This window comes from Tympanuchus pallidicinctus, unplaced genomic scaffold, assembly GCF_026119805.1.
Source record: "Tympanuchus pallidicinctus isolate F22 unplaced genomic scaffold, pur_lepc_1.0 scaffold1, whole genome shotgun sequence".
Taxonomy (NCBI): domain Eukaryota; kingdom Metazoa; phylum Chordata; class Aves; order Galliformes; family Phasianidae; genus Tympanuchus; species Tympanuchus pallidicinctus.
In genome coordinates this window covers 46431682-46443772 of record NW_026294618.1, presented here as the reverse complement: position 1 = coordinate 46443772, position 12091 = coordinate 46431682, and the positions used below count along the sequence as shown (strand labels likewise).

The 12091-nt window shown below is 34.3% G+C and overlaps 1 protein-coding gene across 4 annotated transcripts in view; it reads right to left on the bottom strand.

Annotated features, from left to right (window-relative positions):
- Positions 1-12091, bottom strand: part of NT5DC1 (5'-nucleotidase domain containing 1) — a 118912-nt gene that overhangs the window by 34591 nt on the left and 72230 nt on the right. For all 4 annotated transcript variants that reach the window (XM_052674606.1, XM_052674543.1, XM_052674686.1 and 1 more), the window contains exons 7-8: positions 5339-5513; positions 3153-3250 (exon numbers count right to left, since the gene is read on the bottom strand). In XM_052674606.1, coding sequence (XP_052530566.1) covers positions 3153-3250; positions 5339-5513 — 273 coding nt within the window. The remainder of the gene's footprint in view (positions 1-3152; positions 3251-5338; positions 5514-12091) is intronic.

The window sequence follows — 12091 nt, the reverse complement described above, 5'->3', positions numbered from 1 at the left end:
ATATGAAGATATATTGTCCAATACACTCTAAAATAGTCATTGTACAGTTGAACACTGAACATATAACAATACCAGCAACACAACCTTAGCTGATCAAAAAACCTGACCAAAAGGCAGTAACTGTTTCTGAGCTGGAAATAAAGAATATAAACATTCTATTCGGGATCAAGTGAGAACACCCTGTACTTACAGACGTTTTCAGTGAAGTTAGGGCTATCTTTAGCATTTCCATTTTAACTCTGCATTCCAAACAATATCTCTGGCAATATCAGAACTGGCCATCAGGACAGTAATTTAACATTCGTTAACAACAATAAACAGAAAGCTCTGCTGTCAAACGTTACAGAAATCTTGATGTTTTGCAGTATCTCAGATGATCCACAGCTATATTTGCTATTTGTATTCCTTCAAGCCCACCACGGAATTTTATATTATTTTTAAGACAGATGTACTAATTGAAAGTAAAGGTAGAAAGTTCTGCACTCTCAATGTGGGATTTACACAAACATTATAAACCAGATTCTTAGATCTAATAGCTCAAGATGTTACTAGTACTTCCATGACTCAATTAAATAATTTCTCTCCATAGAAGAAAAAGCAACCTTCTGAATAACAAGTACCTCAGATAAATTATGGAGTATTTGCATTATGGGAACAATTTATTTACATAATACTGTTCTCACAAACTATGTGCTTAAGATACACCTAAGTATAAAAACTGTTTTTCCAGGAAAAACTAAATGTAGCTGTTAAGAAAGCTAGAAAGATACGTATAAGCTGTTCCTTCATTTAACAGAACGATGCACTGAAAGATAACTATGCTAAACAAATAATGAAATACTGTGCTTTTCAGTGCCTCGCTTGAACAAAAAGTAGTCACATGATTTTTTTAAGACTTCAAAATGTGTTTCGGTTTCTTAAAACGGTGCGTGTCTTGAAACTCAGATGAAGTAATGATGCATTTTTAATTGCACAGTTAAAATCATTTTCGTTGTTCTAAATGGATTAGTTTTAAAATGATTTGCCAACTGAAAAACAACAACAACAACATTTCTGTGCAACAGTTATCCGATCTCACATCTCTAGACAATGACTTCTTTGTCACATTGTCCGGCTTCTTGTCCTCCTTCAAATGTTTACTGAACACAGTCACCTGTTTGAAATCATTCACAGCAAAGAATTTACTCTCTTCTGTAAGCTTCAAAGACTTCCTCTTAATAAATCTGCAGCAAAAATCCTTTGATGGATGAATGAAATTCATCTCCAGTTCACAATGCAACAACACTTGAGATGTTTGAAATTAAAAAACACATTCCATATTTTTTGCCTTAAATACATTTATAACATTTGACCTTGTAATAGATGGGCAAATCAAAGGGGTGAAATTATCAGTGCCTGCCCTGAAGCTGTATGTTTATTGTGAGGAACACAAAAGGAGGGCAGCAAAAGATACATTATAAAAGTGTATTATTATTTTGGACATTTCCTCACATAATTATTCTATTCATTAAACTTCACGTAGTCTTAAACAAGCATTCTGCTGTTTTAAACCGTGTCTCTAACAGCTTGTTCTAAAGTATAATTCTTTGCTTTAAATGCTCAGGTTCATTTTTCAGAAAAAGCCATTTACTGTCCATAAAATACAAATTTATTAAAAATAAATCCACTCACAGCTTATTATTTATCTGATGGCTTTATATACCTTTGTGCCACTTATCTATTAGTATAGTGATACATTTTAATGAGTGAGCAACCCTCACTTGAGCATCTTTGCAATGCCAGAACATAGTGAATGAAAACTAATGAGTCAGCAAGAGGGTTCCAGGGAATGCTACTTCTGTCTGAATGCAGGAGAAAGAAATAGCTTCATGAAAATTGGTACTTACAGTCACACAATGTGATTAAGCTAATTCTACACAATATTTCTCAAAGGAGACAGTAATGCAAAGTCTTTTTCCCCTCTTCTGACCTTGTTGCAAAGAAAAATTTTTGCCTGTCTGTTGAATTTACTGAAACTGACCAAAAGGTTCAAACGTTGCTAGCTGGATTACCAACAGCGACACAGCAGGACTTCCTTAGGAAATGAGGCTAATAAGATTGTTTAAAACATCCAAAGTGGATTATATTTTATTTTCAGTTTGCATTATATGCAGTTAAATAAAATGTTTACAGAAATGAGCTTTTTTTACCCTTTATATTTTTTTTTATTTTCCCCATTCCATAGTAATAGTTCTCTAAGTATATTTTTTCTAGAATTGTCAACTTGCAATTTCCTAGTTGTATTAAACCTTTAAAGGTTTCATTTAACATCTTTATTATTAACTTTCCTATGTGGACAGAAGAAACATTAAAATGCAGCTTTAATATATATTTCCACTGCTAGTCTTAGTTTTACCATAAAAGTTCCACAGCCAGTTTTTCTTTTGGTCTACAACAGCTGATTTTCCTGTCATAAAATACTAAAATGTATGCTGGTGTATCCTATTCTGGATACAAAGGTTAATTCTTAAGCAGCTTTTAATCATTTTGATGTTGAAGAGAATATGGAAAAATTAACTGGCTTCAGCCATGTTTCTGTTCTTACTTGTAGTTTGACAAACACTGTTTGTCAAACTTTTTTTACAACCTTAATTACCTAATGGCTCTTAATTAGGTTGTCAAAAGTGCTAAATGTTTCAGAACGTTTTGACTGAATTGAGTACAGTAGCACTTCCATTTGCCTACTGTGTTGTGATTTAACCAAAGTACACACATTTAATACTGTCAGATTTCCATCATAAATAATTTCCTCTAACCTTGCAATTTTATTTGTACCATTCTTAAATCTTTAAATGTTTCTGTTATATTATGCTCAGCAAAGAATAAGATTCTTAATTTTTTATTAATGATGCAATATCTGAGCATCAATACCATTTTTAATCACTGTCACAGATTTGCCTTTTCACTCTAAATCTTAATTTCTCAGTGCTCCTCAGTCTTAACAGAATTTCTTACTAATATCTTTAGAAGAGACTTGTGTAGAATCCATTTTATGTATTAAGCCACATTTTCAAAATATGTTGTTCAGACTATTTGTTCGGTTCAGTCCTCTCATATTTTTTTCTTTATAACAGATGTAAGAAGGTGAGAAGGAAGTCATGGCTGCAACTTACCAAGAGTTCGGAAAGGTCTTTGGTTTGGAGTATGGGAGAAAAAGCCAGGTTTCAAAGCATTTGTGATCACAACATCAAAATATTCTTCAAAATCATTTCTGGAAAGCAAAGGAAATTAAATTCAGTGTTCAGGATTTGACAAACTAGTACAACAACTTCACTAAAGCATCCTCTTCTGTTGTGTGTTTTTTTTCTGTATAGAAAAGTGTAATTATTATTATTTATTATTAAATTATTTAAATATTTAATAAATATTTAAATAATTATTATTTAATTATTATTAAATTCTCACTGCTGATTTTAGGTGGACAGCAATTTCTTTGCAAAAGGGGAACTTTTTCAAGAAACTGAAAATAATTTAAAAATAATATCCTTATCTTGGAACTGTTAAGTGGTGAAAACTTCACACATCTCCACTTTTCATCTTTTTTTTTTTTAAATGTACTATTAATTAACTGAAAAGAAATATTAAAAAAAGGAAAATGAAGCAATTCACAAGGGTTGATGTAAAAAAATAAAATGCAGTTAACCTGGCAAAATTAAGGTTAAAAGAACAGATAGTATATATGAACCTAGACTGTATTCTAGTGGTACAAAAAGCAGCTAGAGAAAGTAGAGATTCATCATTTGATACAGGAGGCATGGAGTAAATAAGAGTAACAGAGTGTTTAGAATTACTTTCAAGACAAAAAAATACTTCAGTAAGATTTAATGGACAGTGAAGTACTTATTACTCCAGAAGATGTCTGTGAAGCCAGTTTTGATCAGTCACTGGAAAAGATGATTTTAGAATATCATATACTCATGAGAAAAGAGACAAAGTGATCCAATATTCTTCCAGCAGAGTATCTCTTCTGTCTTTTGAGAGGCAGCCAATCTTCTCTATCATGTTTTAGTAGGATCTCTACTGCTGCCTTCAGAGCACTGGAACAGGCTGCCCAGAGAGTCTGCAGAGTCTCCTTCTCTGGAGATATTAACAACCTGCCTGGATGCCTTCCTGTGCAACCTACTGTAGAGAATCTGTTTTAGTGGGGAGGGGGTTGGTCTGGATGATTTCCAGAGGTTCCTTCCAACCCCTTTGATTCTGTGAAAACTGCTGAAACATATTTCACCAAGGAAAAAAGCCAAAATCATTATATGTAGCTAATGATTTTAGTTTTATACCAAATTTTTGTTCAGAAAACCACTAGACAGATCTACATTAAAAAGTTAATTCACAAACAACTTTCTCAATAGAAGAATTTTTTTTTTTTTTTGCAAGGAGGTGGGTTTACCCCATCAGATGACAATGCATAATATTCATACAAAGCAGTGAGAACTGGTACAGCTGATGCTTCATTTAGCCCATAGAGAACAATAGACAAGTGATACTGGTGGGACTGGTTTTGGGAGGTTGCTCTGGTTTCCAGTTTACCTGTGTTTTTTTTTAAACTGTGCTGCTGTATTCACTTTGCTGCTTCCTTGCATATCCAGATAGTCAAGATTGGCTCACATTGTACTACATTTGTTTCTTCGATTCACTAGTTTCACCATGCCACCCGCCTAACCACTAGCATCACTGATTAATTCCTTTCTGGAGGTGTAAGTTCTGCTTCATTTCACTGAATGTGACTTGACCAGTTGTGTTAAAAAAAATACAGGTAAAAAATAGCTGTTGTCAGCAGCTGCAAATCTCAACTGACTGCCAAGTGCAATCAACTACCTGTTTTATCTTTTCTGCTGTGATCTGCAAATGCACATTCCTCATGCACAGCCATCTTGTGGAAGCTATTATGAGGAAGAAGTATTTGTAAGTTTTTCTGTGCAGATTTAATGTGAAAAGAAGAGAAATATAACTACTGCTGGCACTTATGATGAGAGAGGCACATATAACGTTGTAAAAATGGATGGTATTCAGATGTTGCCTTCCATTAGGTGTTGGCCTGAAGATATTTCTTTATGTCTTTAAATCCATCATGATGCCCAGAAAAGATGTAAGATATTTATGCTGTGGGCCAGATAAAGCTCACAAACTAATAAATGAACTACTTTGTCTTGAGTACCTTGCTACTAGAGATAGACCTACCAGAAACTTAAGATAAAAATAATTTATAACAAATAAAGAAAGGAAAATTAACCTTCCTGTAGCTCAGGCTTATTTCCATTTGGCATCTGGAAATATTATTTGAAATGGACACTGCACTTACCCAAGAATATATTCACACAGGAGCCTGCAATAGTCACTGTGAGAACTGGTAATTAATAGCAGAATCTTCCCAGCACTCTTCAGTTGTTTCAGCCACTTTTTTACAGAATTGGGACATCTTCGTAAGTATTTTTCTGGATGATTTTTCACTTCTGGGAAATATGTCCCACAGTCCTCTAAAAATTAAAACAAAATAATATATTAGCCAACCCTAGTCACAAACCACTTAATCTGCACAACAAATATCCTTTCATGTGCAAACAATAGAATTTAAAAAAGGCAAAACAAAGTTTAAAGATTTCCCTGGGTTGTAACTCAATATAAACAAAAAACAATGATGTGTTGTAGCAGAAATAATTTTCAGTTATTGTATTTGATGCTCTTTTACTCATGAGAGTAAATAATGCATATGTTACAGGTTATAGCCTTACACAACAAGTAACGGTTTCCATTGCCTTTGCTCAAATTTTGGATACTGTTTGTGATTTAAAAATGAGTTTAATGTTCAGGAAATTGTAAGAGCATGAAACTCTCAAGAACGTTGTTCAGTTACTTCTTATGTCTTATGTTAGTACTGTCTGATGCTCATGTTAATATTTCTGCTGTTTCACAACTAGCATTTTATGTACAAAGAGCTGATCAGATAAGGTGGCAAAGCTCACAGGTATGTGGAATACCAGGAACAGATACAGAAAACAACCAAAGTTCCAACATCAATAATGCTGCTTTTTCTGAACAGTGCAGTAACAAAATTTTGTAAATACACTTGAAGTTCAAGATTTTAAGAAGTACAGAATTACATAAAGTTAGCAATAAAATGTATCAATATCATATCAAGTAAATATATACCTTGATATAACCCATAACCACTGTACCAAGACATCAACATAATACCAAAGTTAACGTTTTTGCATCATCTCTATGACTTAAGCTTACATATTTCCTCTCTGATCAAATCCTCTATACCTAAAAATGTTAAGCTAGTTAAAGGTCTAAAAAGAAATAGCAATGCATAAACAGAAACAATACCAAGTGTTTGGTTTTCTGTCTGTGTGTGTGTTATAGTATTATGAACATTGCCAACATGAGATTATTTTTCTTCCCGCATTTGTTCTATATGCAACTGTCTGTGGTCAACTTTGCTGAATGATTTAATAAATCCCAGACATTACTTAGCTTTCTGGTATGTGAATAACGCTATTTTCATGTAAGAAAAAATAAGTTTTAAACCACTTGAACTTTAGCTATTTAATGAAAGAGAGAACATGTACAGTTGAAACAGCAGTATCAAAGAAAGACTGAAAGATACATACTGGGTGCTAAACATAATACCATTTTGTGAGTTAACATATTCAATCATCTACAGATGGTAGGAGAAAAGTCCTCCATAAGGAGTTCCAAATTAAATGCCGTCACTGCAGCTAGCCAAGAGACAAAAATCTCTTATTCTGTACTGTAACTTGACAGATACCTGTCCAAAAGCTACAGAGTGGACTGCTATATCTCAGGAAAACCCCTTAAACAAAACCTATCAGCTTCTAATCAAGTCACAATTTTACTCCATAATATTTAGGTCAAGACATGTAACAGCCTTCACCAGAGGAATATAAGCATGTTCCTGCAGCTAGCTCAATGGGATACCACAATGTTTGTCTTGAGAGCCAGCCAAGAGCATTGGCTTTTTTGATTAAACAAAGCAGATCTACCAAGGAAGGTTTCCTGTGGAAAATGTTTTTACCCCATTTCCTGGAACATGAATACTGTTTGGGATCAGCAATAAAGTTTTTAGTAGCAGAAGATGCCTTTCCTCTTCAGAATAGCTGTATTTCATGAACTATGCTATGACAAGTTTTCTTCTTTCGTTCTCTCCCCTTCCCTCCAGAAAATACATATTAACATAAACAAATGGGGACACAAGCAAAGCAGTTTTGACACTAGCTCCCACAGGTTCAAATAATCAAAGAAAGATGGTAAAGTTCATTTAAATATACAGTGATTTTTTTTTTTTTTTTTTTTTTTTTTTTACCCTGAGGGAAGAAGGAAAAAAACATATGAACTTCAGTGCTGGACATACTTCATTGTCTGTTTTCTCTACCAAACATCTCCCACTTTCATTCTTTGATGTGTAACCAATGTAAGGCCTTTAAGTAAATTTAAATATCACTGTTCTCTTCCCCCATACACTGTGAAGTAAGTGCTGCATAATAAATCTGTGATACCTCATCTTTTAGTTTCATCTTAAATGGAAAAGGTCAACAAGGCTGTATTCAACATATGAGCTGAAAGAGTCTTATTTTACTTTTCTGTCCAGACCCTTAAGCCCAATTGTTAATTGCAGGCAGGCAATAAATCAGTTCTCAACACTGGGATCTGGAATTTGCCTCTGGGCTGCTCGCTGTTAGGCAGTGATACCTTGGAATAACCCTCATTAACACACACTGTACTGTAAATAGACAAACATGGCTCAGAAAAAGTAGAGTTCAACTTTATTCCTAACATAGTATTGAATCTGGTGAAAACACATTCCTTGAATATATACTCTTAATAGAGAAGTCTAATCACAAAAGCTTGCAAGACTTTATTGAAATCCAGGTAAAACAAAAGCTGAAAAACTTGTTCATTATCCCAGGCCAAGGGCAAGTACTGAGGAAGGCAGCAGAGCCATAGACACCTTGCTGGCAGAGTTGAGAAAATTTAATTATGTGACGAAGAAATTAGCATCATGTTAAGCCTTCACAGTCAATTGAAATGTTTTGATGGTGAGAAATGAAGCATTTTTTTCCAAGTACTTCTTATCACTATACCACACATCATACTTTATTTTTCTTTAGAAAAACCTTAAAGGAATAAAAAATTATAATAAAACTCTGTTAAACAAAGAGTCAGTAAGCAATCAGAAAATAATTAATTTTATTGGTGCTAACACACGAGAGGAGAAAGTAAGCTAATTATCATAAATGGTTTTCTGCTACTATCATGCAACTCTCTTCCTGAAAAGCAGAAAAATAATTACTAGACAAGAACCATCCTTGAGAAGTAATGTTAGCCTGCAGTAACTCTTGTGGAGCATCCAAGTTTCAAAATTCTCTTAAAAAAAAACACAAAAAACTATGAACATGGAACTATGAACATCCTTTAGAGAATCATTGGTGGTCCTCAAATTCATTGTCGTAATGGAGGACTAATGGTGACCACTAGATCAACAACTGACCTCTTGCTACTTGCACATGGCCTAAAATAAAGTCTCCAAAATTTTATCCATTTTATAGACATCACTGAACATGGGGCTGTATGGATACTGGTATGTATTAATATGCATGCAAAAATTAATGAAAAGAAACAACTTTTACCTCAAATGTCTCTATACAGTTAGCAGATTTGTATTCATGCAAAAGCCCATGCTAATAACCACACTTTGACAGTGTGAAGACTTTCTCAAAATATAAAGTGGAATCAAGAGGACTGTAATTATCAATGTAATAATCAACATATTTACCCTCCTACGACTTAATAGAAGAACTTATTCCAGTTATATGGAGTAGGAAACAAACCTCTGTAGACTGTATGCATGACTTTGTAATTTATTGCTGCTGCTCTGCAATGCAAGGGAATGAATGCCATTTTTCAACTTCCATTCTTGTTTCTGAGCAGCTTCGTGAATTCTCTGGAATACAGCCTAAGATAATGCACTGGCAATTAACCTCTGCAGGGCTTTATAATCATCTGCCAAATACCCTTTCAAAAATAGTAACTGGCTTCTCAGTTCATTAAGTATCTTTTCAGAAAATATGTTTTCAAGCAGAAGATAGAAATATAACCAATTAAAAGGTTGTCTAGAACTGCCACATCATAAAATGCTGCCAGAAACTGCTTCAGACTCTCTTAACAGATCTACTTAATGTCATGTTTTCTAAGTAACATAATTTCCTCTATGTATATTACCAAAAGTTCCTCTAGCATCTAGTTCAGGGTTTGTTTTTCCTTGTCTAATCTGATCTTGATGATTGATCAAGATGTCCTTTGCAATTCTTGCCATGTAAGTTAACTGCTTGTAATACAGCTGTGATAATAAGCATGACAGGAAATCTATATATCCGGAATGTGAAATCCTCAGACCAAACTCAGAAAGAGCAGTGCTTGTAGGGACGGGCAGAAGTCCTTAAGCACAGACAAAACAATCCAGGCTTTAATCCAATCACCCTCCTCTAATACAGTCACAAAGTTATGATATTCAAATATACTATTTGATGTTCCAATACAATACATTAAGAATTGTGTTTCCCTGTGTTTCCCCACATTACTTTCTCTTGTGCTCTTCACTACAGCACTTTCCTTTGGCAGGGTCAGTTTGCACCCCACTAATTCTAGATTATTTTGGGCTCAAAGGCTGTAATCTGCATTGCTGGGACAATGTAGCTTTTATCTCTTAACTGTCATTTGGGTTATTAAAAAAAAAAAAAATATTGAGGAGGTGCATTTCTGGCAAGGCTTCATTCCAGAACTAAAACACAGAAATATAGCACATTTTTCAAGATTGTTACTAATTCTAAGGGGCAGCTACTTGACTGAATATAAAAGAATTTAACCACTATTTATATAGTTTAGCTAAGCAGAGAGGTATGAGACTGAAAATATCCTTACTATTCAGCCAAGAAAAATAAACTTTCAGCTGCCAATTTGTAGCTTGTATTTAGTGGCTTTATAACTAATCATTCTTACAAAGGAAGTAGTATTTGGTATGTGACTTTACTCTGTTTTAAATTCAAAGGCAACTTGATAGCTTAGCTATCAATACCAATTGCTAGATTCTCTGCAACCCTGAAGTGAGGAAAGGTTTATACCTCTTTCCCAATTTTAGTCTGAATGCTGGCTTGTACATAACAATCATTTATTTGATAAACAGAGAGGAGTTGAAGTAAAGTCTTACTGTAGATAAATGATGAGGCAGACAAGGCAAACAACTATGTTCACTGTATACTGCTTTCCACTATATTGTGTATTGCTTTTCTAGCATCTTATGGCACCTCAGGATATCAGAGTGAACACAAAGACAATTCTTTCACTATTCACGTTGGCTTCTTTTCTTGTCTAAGCATTTCCAACATCTAACATGAGCATTCAACATATACACAAGAAAACTGCCTTCACTACAAAATAATTTGCAAGATTATTTACTTTCCTGCTAATGAAAGGAAGTACCGGAGAAAGAGGATGCTTGCTAAATCTGCATTAGCCAAGTCATCTTCATCTCCTTTCCTTTAAGATGGAGTAGGAGGAATAGCAGAAGCAGGATGAGAGGCAGAGAGAAAGAAATGTTAGCATAAAGTAAGATGAGTTAAGTGCAAAGCAAGGATGATGGGGTAAAATGTTATATTCCAGAGGCTAGGCCTCAGGCAGGTATCAGAAACAGAGAACAGCAGGAAGCAATAAATCATCCTTCTCTTTCCCCCAGAAGACAGAGATGTTTAAAAACAGTGAAAGGATGCAAGTTCAGCAAGACAGGAGTTATAAAGAAAATGGCATAGGAGCAAAAAAGAAACAGACAAAATATTCTATATTTTTATGTTTTCTGCAATTGTCTCAATTCCTTAGCTGAGACTGCGCAGTTCTTTAACAGACCAAAGGTTTAGACACTCTGGCCTAGGAAGAATACTAGCTATTTACACCTCTTAGTTAACTAGAAGCAGACATAAAAAGAGCATATTGAGTTTGGAGGTAATGGAAATATTATTATTACAATACCAAATCTGTTTTTCAAATGAGAAAAAAAGAGAGGAAAAGTGTTTCAAGGACAGAAGGGAAAAAGGAGTATGTCTAGGCTGACCATGAGAGACCACAGACTCCAAATGACACCCAGGCAGGTCACTGCCTACCATGAAAGTGAACTTGGAGTATGATGATCTTCTGCTTGTCAAAGTTAAGAACTGTGTTCCTGGATATATGAGAAGCTGCCAAAAAAAATAGAAAGAGAAACAAAAAATGGTAAGTTGTAGTTTATTAATAATATGTTTCCGAAAACCTCTATTGGCATATCATGTGAAATTAAATAGAAAATTCTTCCTCTGATGTTCTCAGAAAAGTAATGATTCTTAAGTCTACTCTTTGTATGCAACACTTCAGTTTTGAAGAAATCACATATTACTAGTGGAAATACAAGATAGTTTTCTGATCCTTCATGTGCCTCTTTTATCTGTGCAGCTGCAAAAGCTAATGTTCACAGCTCACATAACATTAATTTTCTCAATATTTTTAGCAACACCCAACTCTAGTCAGGCAGAAATGGAATTCTAAGAAATAAAATATGTTATTTGCTAAAATAATAAACTATTTTCCAGTGGTGACAAGTGCATATGTTCACCTTGATTAATTTTGAGGGGGTGACTATAAAGGAGGAATCTGTGGTAGGCTAGAGAAAACACAACTATTTGGATTAACAGTGACTGCAGAGCTATATAAATATTTAATATATTGAGCAAAACACTTCAGTAGAACTCACACAAAACATCACTTCTTCAAACATTTCAGTTACTTTCTCTTCTACTTTTTTCTACTCCTATGGCCTACAAGAAGCATACTGCAAAAATTTAAATGCTCTGGGATGTGAAGATAGGTTTCAAACTAAAAGAAGGCTGAATGCCTAGATATTCTCTGAAGGAAGCCAAGAGCAGCTGTTGTTACTCTTGGGCTGATAGAAATGTTGGTACATATTTGATGCCTTTCAGACCATATCTTGGATCAACTCGCGCACTGTTAA